General features: G+C 36.1%; 1 protein-coding gene across 2 annotated transcripts in view; it reads right to left on the bottom strand.

The window, feature by feature from the left end:
* gabra2b (gamma-aminobutyric acid type A receptor subunit alpha2b) overlaps positions 1-23656 on the bottom strand; it is a 65184-nt gene that overhangs the window by 5009 nt on the left and 36519 nt on the right. For both annotated transcript variants that reach the window (XM_079893204.1, XM_079893205.1), the window contains exons 6-9: positions 23407-23489; positions 23138-23281; positions 12037-12189; positions 4001-4203 (exon numbers count right to left, since the gene is read on the bottom strand). In XM_079893204.1, coding sequence (XP_079749330.1) covers positions 4001-4203; positions 12037-12189; positions 23138-23281; positions 23407-23489 — 583 coding nt within the window. The remainder of the gene's footprint in view (positions 1-4000; positions 4204-12036; positions 12190-23137; positions 23282-23406; positions 23490-23656) is intronic.

Here is a 23656-nt window from a genome sequence, read left to right as displayed (position 1 = left end):
GGGAACATTGCTCTCATGTCCAAAAATTGCAGGTGATAATAATTCGGATGAGTTGTAGATTTTTGGTTTCTTGTTAAATCCAGGCTTTTTGAGATGGAAGAATCCTGCAATGTGTCTGTTTCAAAATGTTTAAATCCACTTTCAGATTCTCCAGATGGGTTTAAATGCGTAGACCAGATGGACGGATCTAACTGCTGAATAGGCTGGATTTTCATTATTTGTTTTAAGTTTGATTGCATCCCACATGGAAAGAACCTATATGAGGATATATGCGCATATATGAAACCTACATGCAGATTATATGCACGCACATATATGCTGCATATATACAGCATATATGCACATATATGATAATTTATATGCTGCATATATACGTATATATGCCACATATAGGCAAAATTGAGGTGCATATATGTGCATATACAGGCCATATAGGTCTCCTGTATTGCTTCTTTATATCCACATATAAGCCCTATATGTACATACAAGATATGTCTCCTATATAGCTGGCAGGATGGTCATTTTGTAACTCATATCTCACTCTCACCTAGCTCAGATAGGCACATCTATCAATTCGATATGAATTCGAATTCATCTATCAAAGAAGATAAAAAAAAAATTATTTTTTTTCTGGTCAGTTTTTTGTCTTATATTTGTTCTTGTACTATTTGATTGTTGTTAAGTAAATAAATAATGTAAATTTCTACATTTTGGGCTTGTATTTATGTTGCTTATAGCTATGGATTTTAATAATTTTACTAATATATAGGTAAACAAATAGGTGCATATGTAGGTGAATATATAGGTGCATATATACGTGCATATATGCACACATATATGTACACATATATGTGCATATATGTACATATAATATAGGAAAACGGCCAATTTTATATATGTCACATATATTAAAAACCTATATCAAAACCTATATTAAAACATATATGTTTATATAGGTTCTTTCCATGTGGGATATTTTAAATCCAACTTTATTCGTCTGATTTTCCAAGGACTGTTCACTGGCTTCTACTTATGGACTTTGGATTGATATTCTATAATCTCCCAAAGCTAATCATATGCCTTGGTGGTGTAGAGTATCCAAAAGTCATATAAGTGATTTCCTATAAATTATACTTTCATAGTGAAGCTTTGAGCAAATCAAAGTTCTGTACAAATTCTTCTGAGTTTAACTGTCTGCTCCCCACATGGTTTAGGATTAAACCTTTAAAACGTTCATGGCTTTAAAACATTTCTTTTTAAGTAATTTAATGTGAGGAATAAAAGACAGATTCCTGTCAAAGGTGATACCAAGAAACCTGGTCAACATTAATGGGGACTCCATCCATAAACAACTGTTAAACAACATAATTGTCACTGGTTCATTGTACAATGAATGAACGAAGCTGACAGAAATGCATGAAGAGTTTTTGTTTGTGAGAACTTGAAACCATTCTGCGTTGACTAAGATTGTATTTTATTAATCTTCTTTCCTTGTGTATTGCAATGATTACTGCCCCACATAAAGCTATGGCTATTAAAATCTCCCATTAGAATAAAGGGAGATGGGAGCTGAGCGACAAGGTTATCCAAGTCCATGTGTGTCAAATTTAAATCAGGAGGAATGTAAATACAACAGACTATAATGGTTTTCTGCAGCATCAGTCACCTGTAGATTGCTGATAATATTTATATGACTATGAATCACCTCATTTCTAATTAAAATGGCTGTACCACCGGAAGCCCGATTGTAATTAGGGCAGAATAGTCACATTTTTAAAAGAGAAAGCCCAATCAAATGGTAATTGTATCTTCTGAAGACATACAAAAAGAAGATTAATAACTACAAAATAAAAATACCCCTCACACCACGACAGTTTTCATTGGATGATAACATTTTCCATTACCTATTAGGAAGAATAGGAACCATCCTAATTCTACCTTTAGGAGATGGGCTCCTTCTACTATGGTGTTCACCCTCTTTCATTTCCACATCTTTAATTTGTCTCGTCTTTCAAGTTTCATCTTTTGATTGTGAAGAGCTTGCATTTCTGTTATTTTTATTTGCCTTTCGGTTCTCAGTTGTCGAACTCTGACTGAGATGAATGCCATTTGAAAGAGTTTTGCTCTGAATTCCTGTATTATCCGTCCTTAAGATTAGATATAGTTCTAAACAGTTTGAGGTTTCTCTTTAAGCATCCAGGTGATACCTGTCTGGCAATCTATTGTTCACACAGCTTTATTTTGACAGCAGAAGCAAACGTTTAAACAGGTGCAGCGGCCACCATTTTCTTTGATTCAGGATAACCGATCCTCTTTGTACATCTGAACTTCTGTTTTTCCTATTCTTTGATTACATGGAACACTGTTTTGATGCAGCTTAATGATCACCTGTGCAATTACAAAAATAAGATGTTTTTTTTTCACAACTCTCCTTGCCATGGCCTTCCTCAACACAATTACAACAGATGTGTTTGTTGTTGCAGCCATTAGACCTGTGTTAGTACTTTTGACAATTGAATTAATGGAAGCCAGAGCAAACCACATTTCTCAGAGACCAAGATCTCTTCCTCCTCAGAAAAGGGTTGCAACTCACAGCAAACGAGTCGTCCCTTTTTTTTTGTTTTTTTTATAACAGTATTGGGATAACATGGATCTATGGCCATGTTTACACCTGGTATTAATATAAGTGGACGACACTAAATACAGGTGTAAACGGGGTCTAAAACGTTTGAGCTTATCCACTTTCAATCACATCCAGTGGTAGTTGAAAACACATTCACCCGGATTGATTTCGTACTGTAGACTCTCATGTGGTCGAATGTGTTTGAAAAGCCACAAAAGACGCCTCTCCGGAAGAGCTCTAGCCAGACGGGATTTAAACTGTCGGCTGGAGACCTGTTTGTTTGAAGACGAAAAATGTACCAAGCACAATGTTCTCTCATCATTCCTGATTTCTAACACACACTCACAGTGTTCGGCTGGTCTTGCGGCTGTCAGAGCAGAAAAAAAACTGCTTCTTGACGTGTGTTTTTCCGTCGTCTCCAGTCGCGTTGATATGTTCGGTCCTTGTCTTTTGTGTGTTTTTAAAAGAGCCAAAATTAGATTAAGGGCCGTAACAATATCTAAATTGCGTGAGCTTATTTTGTACATTAAATCGGAAGATCTGAAAAGCCCATACATTTACCCTCCCATAGACCCTCCCCTTGAAAAATCAGGACAGAAGTGTGTAAACAGGAATGTGTCTCCCTCGTCTACTTGTGACCCGATCCACAGAAACACATCTTAATACCAGGTGTAAACAGGGCCTATTATACTCTCACATGACTGAAATATGCAGCGGTCCATGATAAAATCATTATGGATTATTCTGTGGTTATCTCATTCTGACCTGCAGCAGAAATGCAGAGAGCCTCATGTATCATAGACTATCAGCATGGCTTTACAGTCAGGACATCAGTGAACATCAGTTCTGGTTCAGCATTTAAAATGAACGCCTATATATTTTACAGAGGTAAACCGTAATGAGACACATCGCTTTTTCTAAGGTGCACTAACCAGATGGAGAAACATTGGATGTATACAACAATATAAATACAGTATAAAATGTTAAAAGAAAATAATGGATGATTTCCTATAATCATTTAAGATGAATTAAACAAGAAATGTTTGAGTTCATATGTTGAGCACATGTGAGATCATTATGGCCTGTTTCTGAGGAGAAACATCTGAGAAACAGGAAATTTCAGATTTTTTTTTACATGAAACATGGATGTGGCCATTTATATTCAAAATTGTATTCATAGACCCAAACAAAGCAGAAATATGCAATTTTGTGCAGTTACTTCCAGGCTTGAATTTCCTGTCAGTCACTTAATTTGTCAACTGAGACGTCACATTACTCAAAAACTGAACGCACTGTCACCAAGTTAATCAATCCTATCCATACGCCGCCCCACCCGAACAACACAAAGCATGCTGGGAGATGATTAATGATCATTACCTTGTCATTGACCACGCTCTTGCCATCCCAAGCCCAGCCGCGCTTGGTGAAGTAGTTGACGGTAGCAAACTCTATCAGGGCGGAGAAGACAAAGGCGTAACACACGGCGATGAACCAGTCCATGGCTGTGGCGTAGGCGACTTTCGGCAGGGAGTTACGAGCGCTGATACTCAAAGTGGTCATAGTCAGTACAGTGGTCACACCTGAGAAGAATATAAACAATAACAATGCAATGCAAATTACTGTAATAAACCAATGCAGAGCTCAATTCAAACTTAGAACTTCTTGAAGTTAGACTTTCAACTTAAACTCATGCTGAAATACAACTCAAAAGTTTTCGCCAAGATGCAGTTGTATGGCATCTCACGAACGTGGCAGAAATCAATTCCAACATTAAATGAAAAATAACAACGGTTTAGCAACGGTATTGACAAACATAGACACACACAAAAAAATGTATGTATTGCATAGCATTATTTATGGAATAAAACATAATTTAAAACACTTAACAACTGTATTTCAAAATAAAAAGTTATAAATAAAAAGTTATAAATAAATATTTTTAAACAAACTTCAACTGGTCAAAATTGTTCCCAAAAACACATCTTCCATTGGTTGGGCAATATAGATAAATAAATAAAACAAATTAAAGAGTGACAAACAAACAAACAAACAAACAAATAATAAAAACTATACAAACAATACAATAATAAATAAATAAATAGATAAAACAAATTATCAAAACTGCTCCCAAAAACATCTTCCATTGGTTGGACAATACTGATAAATAAATAAAACATTAAGTAAATAAAACAATACATCCATATATAAAGTAATGAATAAAAACTGGTCAGAATTGTTACAAAAAAAATTAAATATACATCCTCCTTTGGTTGAACAATACTGATAAAAATAAATAAATACAATGATAAATAAATATATAAAATAATTAATAAAAACTGGTCAGAATTGTTCCAAAAAGCACTCTACATCTTTCCTTGGTTAGACAATACAGAGGCTGGATGGATGGATGGATGGATGGATAGATGGATGGATGTAATGAAACATAACCCAAGTTCGACCTGAAACAAGGTCTTCATGAGCGCAAGAGCTCTTTATACGTGTGGAGCAACACACCAACATTTGTGTCACAGGAGAAAGTATTTTAACATCACAAGAATGACATACTTCACCTCAATGACCAAACGTCTCTAAAGCTTGAGTCTGTAGGGATGTCCCTGTTGTTATATCTTTGGTATGCCACATTCTTTCCAGTCTTCGGGCTTCTAATCGACCAAAAACACGACAACACTTTCACCTCTAAATGCCTGAATCGCTCTCATTCTTTTGCATTTCTGTCCCTTTCTTAGAACTCTGCCGTGTTTACTCTAAAATGAAAGTATTTTTAGAAAGCGACCTGTGAGTTACAAGGAAGGGCTTGAATAATTCTGTTTTTGAGGGAATAATACAACAAGATGACAGCCTTCTTTGGTCGGGGACCGGAGAGACAATAACCTTAATGAGAATCCTCGGGCACTTTCACGACTTTTAGTGCGCGATGCTCTGAATGCTCCCAGCTGAGACTCAGTGACATCGTAAAGGGATTCTGGAGAGGAACCTGTTCCTGACTCCTGCTTGATCCGGGTCTGCAATGACAGATCCACCTGACAGACGGCAAGCTTGGGGACTCCGACTGCGACCATGCACGTAAACAAATGCCTCCAATTAATTTCCATCGCCGTCAAACTCTTCAGTATTCAATCCCGGGTGGGACGAGCATGACAGAAGCCAGCGGATGTTGGTTTGAAACGGTTTGACAACCAGAGAGCAGCAGATGAGGAGTTTTGGATGGATCACATTACCTGACTATCAGAAATCTTGAGGCAAAATGCAGATATCCATCCACTGATAAAGCAGTGACAACACATCAGTCATAAAAAAAGACACCACAGTGAAAGCGAAGAGTGAAAGAGGTCAGTGACCGCACACAAATGATACTTTTTTAAATGGCCATTTTAAATAATAATCCAAATCATAAGAAGTGTATTTGTTCAATATGCAAACAGCATATAGAACAAGTTTACTCAGGAACTGGAGATATTTACCCATTAATCTCATTAGGCCTTCTACTCAAAAGTATGGCTAAAATAAGTGGTTACTAGACAAGTGCCACAGTTAAATGAATATAATTTTAATAAATGATAAAATAATATTTATATCATACAAATTGACAGTAAAAAACATACCCTTTTTATATTAAACATCACAACAGTCATTAATTATTTAATTTAGGGATTAAATAAATACAAGTTTAAAGTGTGCAAGTTATGTGATTATAATTGTAATAAATAAAAAAAAATTGTCATTTGTTTTTATTAAACATCACAACAGTCATTAATCATTTAATTTAGGCTTTAAATAAATAAATAAATAAATAAATACATACAAGTTTAAAGTGCAATACTTATGTGATTATACTTTTAATAAATAAAACAATGTTTATATAATAGCATTTTACATTTTTGTAATTTGTTTATTAAACATCACAACAGTCATTGATCACTTAATGTATGGTTTCAATAAATAAATACATGTTTACTAGACAAGTGTACTAGTTAAAAGTACGGCAGTTATATGATTATAATTTTAATAAATAATACAATAATATTTATATACTAAAAATGGCAGTAAAAAGACATACCTTTTTATTTTAAACACCACAACAGTCAATAATCATTTAGTTTAGGGTTTAAATAAACAAATAAAAGTGTGCTAGTTACTTGATTTATGTCATTTTAATAAATTAAAAGATAAAAAAGATATTTTTTGTCATTTGTTTATATTAAACATCACAACAGTCATAGATCACTAAATGTAAGGTTTAAATGAATGAATGAATAAATAAATAAATGTGCACTCATTTAAAGTAGAATATAAATGAAGACATGGTAGATTAAAATTGATTTAATATTGACTGTATTATACAGCTGTATAGGGAGCAGTTAAGAAGCGTGGAGAGCCTGATCGCCTAGGTAGCAGGTGATTTGCTTTCTGAAGAGTTCAAATGTTTAATCATCTCATTCGTAGAGACGCTGTCAGACACTAGACTGCATGATGGAAAAGGATCAGTTATGGCATGGAGAGAAATGTAATCGAACACACTTGAACACTTCAGGCAGATGAAAGAAACTCCATACTGCCTGTCTGCCTCCAACGACTTCAAATGCTTCTGTTGTCACTTTTAAAAAAGCAAAACACCATCTGAAAAACCATCATCCTAAATTTAGGTTATAAAATGGAATGGTGACCACCAGAATTCTATGTAATTATTTTTCAGTTTCCATCAAGTATCATTATCGACTGAGCTGCAAACAAACATATAGCTGACCATTCATCACACATGGCGAGACCAGTCCCTTTCTTCTCCGCTGTCAAGTTAAGATGCTTTCATTTTCTGACAAAAATGAACATTTCATTCACTTACACTCTCACTCAAAGCCGTAATACTTTTTTTTTCTTTTGCGGAGCACAAAAGATGTTTTTTCCATTCAACAGAAGTAAATGTGTATGAACGTGCTGTCAATCTAAAAAATAAATAAGAACATACAATGTACCACTGAATTAATCCACATGACTCATGCACTATTCCAAGTCCCCTGAAGTCACATGATGGCTTTGAGTGAGGAGCAGACTAAAATTTAAGTAATTTATTCACAAATAAAATAAAATAAATAAATCGTGCCATTTTGACACCCATTTATTCAAAATTGCCAATCATTCACACCATGTGAAAAACCAAGGGATTTGGCATCACTGTCATCAAACCTGGTGCAATGCGTTTTTAACACACCATATTTGAGCTGAAGATTTGAGAGTTGTCGCCGATGGCAAGATTTTCCACAAACTTTGCCGTGTTCCTCACACAAAGCTATTGCATCACATCAGAAGACTAGAGAATATAATGCATGAGTCATACCGACTGCTTTAATGGTGCTTTTTTTGTTATTTTTGGAGCTCGAAAGCCCCAGTCCCCATTTCGAAAAGCACTCTGGGCGTTCGGCAGTGTAACTGCCTTTGTGTTTCACGGAAGAAAGAAACTCTTCTGGGTTTGCAACAACACGAGGGTGAGCAAATGATAGCATTTTCATTTTTCGGTTGGACTAATCCTTTATTACTTTAGTAATGCAACACATTGAAAAACACAGTATACAGCATACGTACAAGCGTCATAATAAAGTATACATTAGATAACACTCCGTAGCCATTTAGCCCAGAGCAAGTTTTCAATTATGCAGCTCTCGACCGCCGTCATGCACATCTGAGCTCCATTTTTATGCCATTCTCTCTATTTCAACTTTAATATCTCGACACATCATTTAACTCTAATAAGCTATACACAACATGCTAACGATTCATGTGATGCTCTACAATTAACGTGAGGCATTAATATACTGACGTTTTAGCGTTATTGTTTGGCAAAACAATATCTCTTTTGGGAACGCTAGCTCTGAACATGTGCCTTATGGAAGGTTGTTTAAAAGGCTGTATAATAGACGGACAGAGCGAGAAAGATAAGAGACAGAAAGAGGCCGGGACAGCTGAAGAACTGCCAGACAGACTCCAGGGACAGAGAGAGAAACCGACGGTAGAATAAAGACAAAGACATAAAGAGAGACAGACGGAAGGGGCAGAAAGACATCAGAACCTCTGCCAGGAGGGCTCATCTCCTCAACATTACCTGCTTAGCAACACAGAGCTCAGGGAATCTCCACAGTAACCGAATTATTCCGTACCTGAGCTCCATAAATCCTCACAGAAATGCCCAGAAAGGACCGGCTTCCCCGTTAAAGTCTCTAATCTGGGGCAGAAGACTCTGGAGCCAAAGGCTCCCAGGGCTCCTTGTGAATTTTATAGCTTGAAGGTCAATTCAGCTTCTTCAGCTACAGTAGTGTTTCTCACAGTCCTGATCCTGGAGTACACCGGCAATGCACATTTTGGATGATTTCAGTACTTAAGGTTAGAGTAAACCGGTTTTGCTGATTAATCTGCACAGATTACCGATTACTGGAACATTCGGTTATCGGTAAAAATCCATACCGACTGTTTTACAGGGTTTGCGTTTGTGGGCGGCTGAGAAGGGTCCACTGTCATTAAACAGTACGTGAGCGGCCTCTAGAGGTCAAATAAAACCATCACTGACGCCTTGTGGAGTTTGTTTTGACACAGAGCGGACACTTCAGATGCAGATTTAAAACGGACAATGAAACGGTATGTATACAGTACACTACGGTACGTGTTTTCATATCATTATAAAGTAATTCATTTGTTGACTAGATGCTGTATTAGTGGAGAACAGCAGTATGTTTGCCTGAGTAACCAGAGAGGACACTAACTAATACCTCAAGCGGTTAAAACAATGTGACAAAAACACACGCAAGCCCGACCCAAATGTTTAATGTCACGATTGTTACCATTTATTTGCATTAGTTTAAGTCCAGCTGGTCGCTTTTATGCATTCGTTAGCCAGCGAAGTTGCATATTTAAAGCTAGTGACAAGAAAGCAAACTGTATCATCATCCGATAGAAACGCATTCGATTTCAGTTCTTTTTTCATCATCACAGTAATACATATTTTGTTGTTTTTATTAGATAATCATTAATAGTTTTAAAATAGTAACAAATAAAGTGTGAGAGCATACAAATGTGTGTCTAATTTCAATGCTATGGTGTTTGTGTAGATATTTAAAGATGGCCATCTGCAAGCATGACTGTTTGGATTTGTATGAAATTGTAACACTTTACAATAAAGTCAATTTGTAACATCAACTAAAGTTAATAAAAGTATTGTTCATTGTTAATTTTGATATTTAATACATTTTAAAGTTGTGTTTCTTAACATTAGTAAATGCAATTTGAACTAACACAAATTATCAAGATATAATTAATGTAATTATATTTTTTATATTTAAAAAGATTTCGTGGTTCAGTACTGTTTTTTTAATTTTTGTAATAATGTTCATCAGTATTTTATGTGTTATGCTGGTTTCATTCAGTATCCATTTTAAAAAACTTTAATCGGTTATCAGCCAGCATGGTCCAACCTAGTTATCGTTATTGGTAAACATCACAATTGGTCGACCTCTACTTAAAATCACCAATTTAGGTCATAGAGGCTCAACTAATTAACTACAATCAGGTGTATTGGAATAACTATTACATTTATTAACTATTAACTAATAAATATTGGAAAACATGCTCCAGTTTCTAGAATAAAAAAGTCATACTTTTGTATTTCATGGCCATGGCTGTACCCACCATTGAGGTCCGGACCTCAGTATTTTTCTGGGGTTGTGAAATAATTGCCTAATATCAACAGTACATTGGTGCTGCAAAGATATCAGACAATGCCAAGATAACGGACTTTCTCATCTGAGCTGATCATACATAAAGTGTGGGATTCAAACTGTGAAATCTGGTGATTTTTTTATTTATTTATTTTTTATTCTAGAAAAGATCTCTCTAAGATAGTCAAAAAACTGTTGTAAACTTCACTTTAATTTCCTCCTGAATGGGTAACTATGACAACACATACAGTACGTATATCTTGCAAATCTAGACTCAATCACAGCCATGTCAATTTTAATCTAAAATCAAACCTTCATTCAGCTCAGTGTGACCTTAGTCCTCCATTAATCTGTCACAGTAAATTAATTTATGCAGATTTTCTCCATCAGTTCGGCTGGAGGCCAACAGTGCATCATAAACCCAGCAGAAGTCAGAATATCAGTTTGGCAACAGCAAATGTGTGGAAAGATTTGAAATGTAATCAACCATTTCATTGAAACCTCAACATATTACACGATAAAAACACTGATCATTACGTTCCATTTATGATATTAACTCTTTCCCCTCCATTGACGAAAATTTCCGTCATTTATGAGACAATGCTTCCCCGCCATTGATGGAAATTCCCGGCTTTCCATGTTTTCACTGTTATTCGGTAGGGGGCGCTATGACACATCTTCTGAAAGAGTACTGAATCTCCAGATCAAAAGACACGTGAAGATGATGCAGAAACAAGCGATAGCATACGTAAGCAGATGAATATGTAAAATAACGTGATCATCAACATTAAACAGCATGTAAATCAAAACTGCCTAATGTTGCTGAATGAAATGTGGACCCAGGATGAGCAGGATGAGGGTGTTGAAGGACTCGATCTACTCCATCTATGTTTTGATCATCGCTCTGAATCCCATCCAGACATAGTCTTTGACAAAAATGCAAATGTTGCTTTTTGTGAAACATATTCAAGTGTTGATTAAAAAAAGGAATGCATTAAGCTAGAATATTAATTTTTTTTTAAAGCAGAGGGCTCTCTTTTGATATATTGCATATTCAGATATTAATTCAACAACATATTCTAGGGGGCCATGTAAGTTTTGTGAAAATGATCAAAAATGCTGGCAGTGGCTGAGAGAGTTAAAACACCTCACACACCTCGCAAGCATAAAAGTATCCATCAAGGAACCCAAAAAAATGCGTTTGTATTTTCATCCAGATAAAATCAAAGAGGAACTGCATGCTCATTGAGTTTCCTTTCGAGAGCGGTAACTCTACATTGCGTAGATACGCTGTGGGAACTCCTCCCTTCTCCACTTTTGTTGAAATCTTATGGGCTAGCTTGGAACAGCTGGCCAATTGTCTCGAAGTATGCAAATACTGACAGGCTCGCGGGCGGTTTAAAATGCATGGATGCGACAATTGCGTCAGAATCACGACGGAACGTTTGCACAGCTCATCAAACAGCGAACAAGCCGGCTAACGCAATGTCTCGTTCCCACCTCTCAGAGAACCGAGGTTACGATGGTAACCGGCGACGGTCTCTATGAGTTTTTTTTTCTTTGCAATTGTATTATTATAGGGCCATATGTCACATCTCCGAAGTAGCGTCCAAAGTTGGAAATATTCCCAAAAACCCAGAGCAATCTGAAGTTTGTGAGTAAATTGGAGATTCAATCAGAGATTAAACTCACCAAAAACAGTTCGGGCCGGAACAGACTCTCGGTTCAGCCAGAAGGACACCTGGGATAGGATGACGGTCATGATGCACGGCAGGTACGTCTGAATCACAAAATAACCGATCTTCCTCTTCAGGTGGAAGTGGGCTGTCATCACAGTGTACTCACCTGTGGGGGAAAAAGAGAGACTTATGGGAACCAGTCCAAAATAAGATTCAAATAGGCTTTGTTGAGTAAATAAAAAAAACACTGGAGGGTATCAGATTCACAACATAATACAGACATACAAGTGGTTACTTGAAAAAAAAGCTCAGTGACTGTCACATGACATCTAAATCAGTGGAAAATTCATTCATCAAATGTTTATCAGGGGAACCAGAAGTTTTCTACAAAAATAAACTGGATAAATTTACATTCAGATATTTGTTAAAAAAGATATCGTCCTTTTAAATACTATATTTATGTAGTCAAAGGATTGGCAATTATTTAACTCCTATACAGTTTCAAAGCTTCGTAAACAAGGATAAAAGGATTTAAAAAATATGAAGATCAAGATCATGATGGATCTCAATTTTTAGTTTCACAGAGAAACTTGCTAATGCATGATATACTGCAAAGCGCCAAATATGCAAGGGACAAACAAGTTTCATGATCAGTAAGAAATATTTATGGCTGATAAAATTCCCCAATTCAGTCACCATTAGTAAGTGCTACACAATTTGATAGTTCACTTTAGACATTGTATTAACTATAAGTAACTCTGCAACTACATGCCAACTAAATCTCATTGGATAATTAGACTGTTAGGTTCAGGTTAGTATAATAAGTTGACTTATAGTCAGTGTAATGTCTGTTGGGGAGCATCAAAATAAAGAGTTAGCAGATATTAAGCAGACAGTCTACTACTACTCTAATGAGAGTAAGTTGACATGTAGTTGCAAAGTTACTTATAGAATGTCTAAAGTGGACAATCAAAAGAAAGTGTTAGCAAATCTAATTTTGGATCCTGATGGGAAATCATAAGAAAAGATGAAGTAAAAAGGGGCCAGGTGAATAAGCGGCACTCAGTAAATAGGACATCAAAGAACAGATTATGAAACGCATATTACGATGCATATTACATATTCTGAAAGGGCTGATGCAGGGGAGGGAAAGATGCATATTATTATAAGCCGGAAACTATTTGAGGGAAGCCAGAATTACACCTCATTTCATGAAGCTCCGGATCAAACGATCAGGTCAGTCTGAACCGACTCTACGGAGACAGATTGTTACCGAGCAAAATGACATAAAGAAAGAAAATCTCCTCGACATCATCATGAGGTTTTCAACCTCATTATCACAGAGCATTATTCCAACCGCTCGCAGAGACACACAGAAACGTGGCAAACCGCCTGGAAACTGAGAATCTCCGCCGGCAAGTGGCCCACGAGACAGAGAGAGAAAGAGAAAGAGAGGGAAGGCATAACCCAAGGATGGAGGAAGACTTTGGTTGCCCATGGCAACAGAAGAGAGAAATCTATCTGGTGCCTTTGGATGTTGGTGGAGGATGCCGAGCTGGTGCCATTTGGCAGAGGGGGAAACTCCTCGTCCTTTCTGCAGAGGAAGCACTGACGGATTTTAGCCAGCTCTAATCCTGTAAATCTCATTCTTTCCTTTCCTTGTTGAACTGCACACGGCATCCTCTCGGAGACGGTTCCTCCTTTCACCAGCACCGGTTATCTCAGCACGGAGCTGCGCTGGGGAAAATAAGCACGGATGAGGATGAGCTGCGTCTGCTTTCATTTAATTAATAGCAGTCCACTAGAAAAAAACAGCAAGAGGAAATGTAAATGTGCACAGAGAGTTCAGGCGTGTGCGTGTGTGAGAATGTGTCTCCACTGAATAAAAAGATTTAAAAGGGAAATAAGACTGTGGCTCTACTGTGGAGAAAGACGACAGCTCTCTTTCAAAACCTAGCGTGCTGCCTATACCTTGGCTGGATTATAAAGCAGCATCATGTTTGTTCATTGAAATAAAGCTGACATAAAATAAAATATAAATATTAGATGGAAAAACTATTTTAAAGGAAATTCTAAATGTTGCCTTTGCGACTAACTGAAATGAGCTTAAGCTGAAGCACTAAAAATGACTGGAAAATAAATAAAACTGAAATTTACTGGAAATAAATAAAAACTAAAACTAAAACTGAAATTAAAATAAATGAAACCTAAACATATATATTACATACAAAAAAATGACCAAAAGCTAAAATTAAACTAAGATGAAAAGCGTTAAACAAAAATTATAAATGTTTCCTTAAGCCTGGTTCACACGGGACGATTTTAAAATTGTCGGCCGATTTTCCAAACCTGAGAGACCCCACACACGGTGATAAAAAAGCACGGGTCTAACAGTTTTGGTCGTACAGTGTGTGGTGCGCAGCCACACGGCAAAATCAACATCACACACGAACCAATTTGACTCCCGAGCATTCCCAGGTCAGACGGGAAATCTCGCAAAATCCCTCGAGATCAAACGTAATTTAATACTGTGCTTACGAGGATACTCGACAAAGTGAACATTTTGGCATACTTTTGTGTGTTTTTGTCCGTTCAAGCGTGAAAGAGAACTCAATGCGGCTGCGCGCTGTCTGAAGCATTCTGTGCGCATGAGTCCTGTGTGTGTGTGTGTGTGTCACACAGAGAGGAGATTTACAGACAGCGCGCCACCAGTACAGATTTAAGTTCTTATTTTTGCGTTTTATCGCGCTTGAATTGTTTCTTAGCACTTGAATGAATGATAGCGTGATAAAATACTATAGAGCAGCCAATGGATGAAAGAAAAAATCTACACGCCACAGTCCACAGGCTGCAAGCTTGTTTGTCCCCGGGGGACACCACACACGAGGAGAAATCGGGCCAAAACAATCCAACATGTTGGATATCCCCGATTTGAGATCGGAGCGGTCCCGGAGTCCTTCCAAGCAGACGAGAGCAGTCTTAACACACCACACACGGCAGAGATATCTGATCAAATTATTTTACGATAATCGGAGCATCCTTAAGATTGTCGGAAGGGGTGAATCGGGGCTAAAATCGGCCTAATTATCCTGCTGTGTGAACCAGGCGTTAGCAATTAACTCATTTACTGTAAAATTAATCTAAATAGCAATATAAAAACAAACAAAATGACAAAAGTTAAAAAAATAAATTAAAATTAAAATGAAAGCTAAAAATATAAAAACTAAAGCTATAAATAAATAAACAAACAAATAAATAAATAAATAAATAAATAAACAACACATTCTCATCCTAGGGCGTCATATACTGACGCTTTTGACATTTCGTCTACATCCGACGCACATGGCACCCTTTAGCGTCAATATGAGACGCAGATTATGGGTAGGTTTAGGTCTGGGGTAGGGTTAGGGTTAGACCGCTAGGAGGCGCCTTCTGGCCCATATCTATCTGCGTCTCATATTGACGCTAAAGGGTGCCATGTGCGTTCGATGTAGACGAAATGTCAAAAGCCTCAGTATATGACGCCTTGGGATGAGAACGGGCTGAAATAAATGTTAGATAAAAAACTTAAACTAAATGGAAATATGGCCTTGGAAACTAACTGAAATAAGTTGAAGAATTAAAATAACTAACTGGAAATAAATAAATAAATAAATAAAAACTAAAACTAAAATAAAACAAAACAAAACTAAATAGTACTATATATATATATATATATATATATATATATATATATATATATATATATATATATATATATATACATTTAAACAAAATAACTAAAATCTTAACTTAAATCAAATTTTAAAACTGAAAATATAAAAATCAAATCAAATTAAAAAAATAATAAAAACTATAATAATATATAAATAATACTAAAATAACATTCCAGCAAGGAGATATAAATCCCAGAATGCATTGCAACAAGCTCAAAAAAAAAAATCTGATGTGGATGTGTTGAGAGAAATGTTAAATATATTAAGTAACTTGTTATTAAGTAACAATATGATAAAAAAAATGTGTCAGTCTAATTAAAACTATTTGTGCTAGGCATTATGCTTATTAGTGTTTGTTGTTAGCTTAGCAACAAGTTAATGTCAATACCTAAATTGTGAGTTCAAATAAGTAGCACTATTTGTGTTTAACCTTCTAAATCAGTTGTTTATGAAGTTCTATTAGGAATTTGCTTTTAAAGATAGCAGCCTATTCTACAGTAGGCAGTGGACAGCAAGGCAGCTCACACTAGGTTTTGGAACAGAGCTAACGTGTGTGTGTGTGTGTGTGTGTGTGTGTGTGTGTGTGTGTGTGTGTGTTAGTAGCCACTCCGAGCCGCCGCCTGTGCACCGTGAAGATGTTAATTAAAGCGTGAAGATGACGATCGGTCACAGGAGATGCCGTGATTCTCTCTGGAAAGCAGAGATTCCAGAACACACACTGGCTCAATTCCAAACCCCAGTGAGCTGCTGTGCCGTCTACTGTCTACACACACACTTTATAAAGCAGCGTCGTAATCGAAATCAAACCCCAAGAGTGCTGAACTAAACTGCTCTACAAATACAGCAAGTCCATTAATGCTCACACAAATAGAGTGAAGTTGAATAGAATAGAAGAGTTGGGCATGATGTCTAAAAATGTTGTCTAGGAAGGCAGCTCCCTAGGGTTCGGAACGGAGCTGATATATATTACAGCAACACTACACTTGACACAGAGATTCTCATTAAGGAGCCTGACCTCATCCTGACCTGAAGACCAATGCAGGTAATAACAGGAGAAAGACTATCGTTTTTTCACACATCATTTAATGAAGGCAAAGAAATAGCCCTCTGAGACACAACTTTATTTCAGGGTCTTCTGAAAAGAGGCATGATGCAGCAATACAACTTCATTTAAACTGCTGAAAACGGCCTTCAGCCGCGCACAATGCTATCTTCTGAAAAGCCTCTTACAAACTGCATGTAATGAATAAGACATGCACTGTAAAAAAAATAAAAAATAATAATTATAATATGACATAGTATTTTTGTCTGTTTTTACAGATAGCATTTGTGTTGGATATTAATGTTTTCTGAAAAAATATATAAAAATTTTGTGAGTTTGTGCTTAAGTGAGGTTGGGGTTACAAAAAAAAAAAATCTTATTTTATTTGTATTACTTCACTGAGATATATTTTCTTGATTTTAGGCATAAACTCAATTTAGATATTTTTATTTTTCATAGAGCAAGATTTAATGTCTTAAGACATTGTGTTTCTCAAGTAAATTAATCTCGATGTTTTAATGTTTTGATATTTGCACAGTGAAAAACAAGACAAAAATACTGAGATTTACAGTAAACAATTGAAAGCTGAATGAAGACCCGAGTCAATTATTTGCCTGAAAGAATACCGATAATATATGAAGCGCCTGGCAAAGCATATTGTCATCTATATAAAACCTCTTCTTCTAAGAGTGTGGAGTCCAGAGGGTTAAAACAAAATGATCTTTGGTTGGTCACTTTTACCAAGCAATCTCTTCATGTTTAAGTGTGTGTTTATTAGGCCAGAATAAGCTGCAAACGCAATGAGGACTAGACTTTATGCTGATAGTCAAATGTCTGGTTATACCGGTCTACACACATACACACACATCCAAGCTCTGCAAACGATGACAGATCTGCACCGCTAATTACCACCAGCGAGTGTGTATCGCCCTCTCCCACTACAACCGTGATGCTGATCGCCATGGTGATGTTTCAACTTCTAGGCATGATGTCACTGACAGAATGCCAGCATCATTTGATCTTTCCTGTTCTCTCTCTACATGTCTCTCGTTTTCCATCTTTCGCAGTGGAAACCCGGCCTCTATCGTCAACAAGCATGTTCGCCAGTAATGATCTCACAAAAACAGACAGATCTCAGTGTGTCAACGTCATGACGGACAGAAAAGGGGTGAATAGAACTGAGAGAGGGGTAATTTTGTGGTAAAAGCAATAGTTCAACCAAAAATAAGAAGAAAGAAATCTGTCACTTTCTTTCTATCGACCACCATGTCGCTCTAAATCCGTTCCACTTTCTGTGGTGCTTGTGTCATGTTGTACATTCGTCAACATTTTACCATAAAGATTTAAAAGGACATTAGGATGAGTAAAGTAATAAAAGAATTAGCATTATTGGGTGAACTAGTCCTTTAACAATTGCTGTGTGCAGGTGAATCTAATGAATAGGTCATGGTCACATTTAAACCCAAAAATACATTTAAATAAACCAATGAATTAATAAATATTTTAATTATATATATATATATATATAAAACCTCTTCTTATAATATATAATTTATATATTATAAGAAGAATAATATATACTATTATATATTATATAATAATATAATAATATATTATATTATTCTTTAATATAATATAATATTAATTATATTAATATATTAATATAAATTTATATTAAATTTAATTTATATTCATTTATTTATATAATTTATTATATTATCCTCTTCTTAATAATATATAATAATATTATATATTATTATAATATAATAATAATAATAATAATAATAATAATAATAATAATAATAATAATAATAATAATAATATATATATATATATATATATATATATATATATATATATATATATATATATATATATATATATATATATATATATATATATATATATATATATATATATATATAATTATTTAGTTCTTCAGGGGAACATAAAAGAAAAGTAAAATAAAGTCAATGAGGTCCAAAAGATTTAACCCTATCGACTTTTAAAAAAAAAAAAAAAAAATTGTGTGTATGTGAGTGTGTTCCACAGGAGAACTAAAATCATGCATTTTGACATTATTTTCACGATAATTAAGCACATTTCCCCCTCATTATTCTCATTATTGTAATGCGTCCGCACAATGTGTTGTGTTTGTGTGTGTAATTCTCATTCTCAATGGAGCTTCTCATTAGATTCTCATTAATGTAATACACAAAAATCTTAATGGTCCTAAAAATAGGCTTCATGTTCTTTAAGGAAAATACCATTTCAAATTTCTCTTTCTTGTGATTTTTTTGGGGTGATATATGGTCAGGAAAGAAACTTTGCTCACTGATGTACTGACTCTGAGTGTGTATCTGTTATCTTAAAGCCATTATCACAGCACTGATAAGCCAGAATAACACATGGGCGTCACGTACCCCGGCATCGTGTTTAAGTGCTCAGCTGACACTGCGCCTCTCAACTTCACTTGGTTTTTGTAAACACACCCCTTCATTGCACCATTAATCAATGTGAAAACACACACACACACACAGATTGACAAACCTGAAGTGGCTTTACTCTAAGTGGTTTCTGACCCTGCGGCCTCAAGGAAGAAAGGTATTAAAAAATCCTTCAGATATTGCGAACACTCAAGTGTGCAAAATGTAGTGCGCACTCAAGTGTGGCAGATGACCCAATTTTCCCTCAGACGGCATGTTCACGCTGTTGTAATGAATGATTAATATCACTTTACATGATGCAGACTTACAAGAGCCCCAGGAGAAAAGGTCCAAAGGCTCATGCATGTAAGTTTTAATGCACACGTTTGTGTGAGTGAGCCGCCGGTACCAGTTTGAGTACACTTACTAAGGGTGATGCAAACAGCACTTAACAAATGGGTCTGAACAGAAGACACGAATCCCGCAGGACATGGCACAGCAAATTGGGAATTCTGTCTAAGGAAATGAAATGGAAACAATTAACAAGTATATTTCAGGCTACTGAATAGAGAATACTCCTCTCATTACCTTCATGTCCTCACAACTTCAGAAAGGTTGATGATTTGATTAAATTAAATTCCGATTTATATGTGCAACCAGTTTTACAATACAATTCATTCTCGAGCAGCTTTACAGTGAAGGTCCCGAAATATTCAGTCAAGGCAAAGTTCTTTATCGTTCTTCGTTCAGGCGTAAAATAAATTCAGAATAGCTTTTGCAGCGATATATTGTTAGCGGATATCCCGACTGCTGAGAGCTGTGTTTAGATGAATATGTAAATATGTGACCCTGGACCACAAAACCAGTCATAAGTCGCACGGGTATATTTGTGGCAATAGCCAACAATCCATTGTATGGGTCAAAATGATCGATTTTTCTTTTATGCCAAATTATGCCAAATTATTAGGATATTAAGTAAAGATCATGTTCTATGAAGATATCTTGTAAGTTTCCTACATTAAATATGTCAAAAATGTATTTTTGTGAGTGGATGCAGCAAAATCGCGAACATAAATGGAGAACTTTAAAGGAGATTTTCTCAATATTTAGATTTTTTTTCACCCTCAGATTCCAGATTTTCTAATAGCTGTATCTCGGCCAAATATTGTCCTATCCTAACAAACCACACATCAATGCAACGCTTATTTATTCAGCTTTCAGATAATGAATACATCTCAATTTAAAAAAAAAAAAATACCCATAAGACTGGTTTTGTGGTCCAGGGTCAGGAGTGAGAAAACAGCAGTTAAGAAAGCATCTGATCATAATGATGTATGGATGTTTGTCCAAGTCCTGCAATTCACCACTCCAGTCAAGTCACGTCACGTTCATTTAAATAACACTTTATACAAAAGACTGAGTTAAAGCAAGCAGCTTTACAGTATTAAACATGAAACAGTGTGAGTCACTTTTAATAAGAATGAAAACTTCAGTTTTTACTCAAAAGCAGCTCTCCAGTGTGTTCAAGTTTTTATCCGCGTCTGACCTCGACAGACTGAACAGAAGAAATGAACCTGGGAAGATTTCCATGTCAAAGGAGCTGAGCCAAAAAAGCTACAACTACTTATTACGTAATTGCCACAGACCAATGGTAGTTCAAATCTCTTTACCAGCCGAACTTTTACGGGAAGTTCACTTTAACAAGCTGTTCCAAACCCCTGAAACGAACTGCAAACAAACCTTGTAATGCCATGATGTTGTCATGACCGGAAATGTCACACTAGTTCATTCTTCAATTTCACCTTACATAATCAATAAACTGTAAACAAACCTTAGTAATCAATGAAGCGATAGTTTCCTTCGAATGTCTGTGATATTAAACCAGATATGCTATAATTCAGGTGATTATAAACATGTCAATAGTTAAACTAATTTTAACTAACTTAAAGTTAGCTTCTCTACAGCTGTATTATTGATTAATTAAATGCAACCTTAATGAGTAGAAGAGAGTCCTTTCAAAAAATAAGTCTTAATGACCACAAACTTCTGAACAGTAGTGTATATTAGTTATAAACAGTACGTCCCAACTTCCATATTCAGTTATAAGTATCCATTTCATCTTTTAATAAGCCTGTATTGGTTGATGGCTACTGTTGTGCATGAATAAAAGTCCAGAATGTCTTTAATTTCTTTGCAAGCTGTGACCATTTGCAAAGATAAGGTACGCAAATATGACAGTTGTGTGTCTTCTGTGTGTTGTTGTTATTGTACAGTCCCTCTGGTTTCTCTGTGCTCAACTGAAGTGGAATATCTTGCATGCGCTCTGGCCTCGGTCTCACCCCACGTCGAAAATATGTTCGCTTTACTGAGCTACCAAATGCCAACACGCAAGAAATGTCACAGTAACCCAAAGATGTGCATGAGAGAGAGAGAGAGAGAGAGAGAGAGAGAGAGAGAGAGAGAGAGAGAGAGAGAGAGAGAGAGAGAGAGAGAGAGAGAACAATCAGAGGAAGAGACAGACAGGGTTTGTTGAGTCTTGCCGAGAGATTGTGTTAAAGCACATAGAAGATGAAGCAGGACAGAACGAATGTGCACTTGATAAACTATGATAGAATGAAGGAAAAATCTGCCGTGACATCAGACAATACTTCAAAATCATCTGCATATATCCAACATGTGGTTCAGTATAACTTCCGTCATCATTTACTCAATGTCATGTTGTTTCAAATCCATATTATTGACTTTGGAAGAATTAACCTTATAACAGATAAATGATTGACAGCCCAAATAGCCAATCAAATCGCTGCACTGAGAAGCCTTGTTGCCACCCGATTCCTTTGACTAGATGCTGTCATGGCACTTTTAAAACCAATACTAGGTATCCAGAGTGGCTATTTAATGGAGTTTTGCTTGTTCTGGTCCCGAATTCAGCCAGTAATCTCGAAAAATGCAAGCCTGGGATAAGACTTATCATTCTTTATGACACTGAACTTCGTTAATTTTACACTTGCATGATTCTGTGACGTTTCCTCCATTAAATAGAAAGATTATACAGATGAAGCTTGTGAGTTTGGACAGTTTTCATTAACAAGATCCAATTTGGAGTTTTATATGGCAGTGAGCTTCATCGTCAGAAAAACTGAGCAGGAAATTTGGTCCATTTCCTCCATACATTTATATCTACTGTTAAGAGTGAACATCTGTATTCTGAATGCACATAGCCTTCATTCAAGATACATGTGCCTCTGTTGATTTCATCTTATATGTGGATTATTTGGTAAAATGTGAAAAACAGAAGCATGCTGAATGGACTCTGGTGTGTCTCTCCGGTTTCAACAGCTCTGAAATGTAATAAATAATGTGACATGCAGCCCAAATTTAACTACTATTTTAAGAAAAACACACAAAACACATTGCAAAGTGTCCGTAACACATTTCTCTTGTGTTAATGTCAATGTTATGACATGTGGACTGTCTGACTGTAGATTTTCCCTTGTATTTTACTGTTTCCTCTTCTTCTACTGTAATATTTAGTCTCAACATAATCTGATTTTTGGAACGCTATTATGCATCTTCCGAAAGAGTACAGAATCTCTGAATCAAAGGACAGGCAATAAAAGGAGCAGATACAAGCTATAAAAGTTGCTTTTTTTAATGAAACTTACCCACATTCAAGTGTTGATGAAAAATAATGCATGAAGCTAGAATACAACATTTTTTAAAGGCTCTGTTCTTTCTTTTGATATATTGCATGTTCAGATATCCATACAGAAAAATATTGTGGGGGCCATGAAAATTGTGTGAAAATTATCAAAAATGCTGGCAACGTTTTTAAAAAGCTCTTCAACTTCTTGAAGAATCTCTGCTTTTTCCCAAATAACGTAACCATATTGTGACTTGTAAATCTCAATGTCTAAGTTTCGGACTCACCAGTGCTGGATCTGATGGTTTCGTTTCCCACAGTTTGTCCCAGTAGGTCATACTGGTTCAGTCTAGAGCTCTCCTCTTCCACCACCACAGAGTTGGACGCGTTCTTCGTCCAAGTGTACGTCACTTCTGTCGTTGTGTAAGCATCTGTGGGAACAATTTCAGTGGGGCCACAATTAAAACTTTGCAGGTGACTGTTTGAAATGTTAAATCAGTCAGTACAAGAAAGACACTCGATGATGCTTTGGTGAATAAATCCAGCTGTTACTCACAGCTGCCGAATTTAAGCGGACAGGAGTGGAAGTCCATGGGGAAATCTTCAAGATGCATCGGACACTCGGCATGCACCGTCAATCTGTGATTTACATGCACAAACACAACAAAAGGAGAAATTTAATACCATTATCATTACTAGCAGGATTTAGAGGTCTACTTCCAGACCTGATCCCGACGCTACCCGAAGAACTTGCAGGTTTCGAGTCGGATTCAGGTTAATGTTCCATGAATATCTTCGGGTTCGGG

The sequence above is a fragment of the Squalius cephalus genome, assembly GCF_949319135.1.
Source record: "Squalius cephalus genome assembly, chromosome: 14".
NCBI classification, from domain to species: Eukaryota; Metazoa; Chordata; class Actinopteri; order Cypriniformes; family Leuciscidae; genus Squalius; species Squalius cephalus.
The sequence above is the reverse complement of the archived record's forward strand: the minus strand, read 5'-3'. Positions and strand labels throughout refer to the sequence as shown.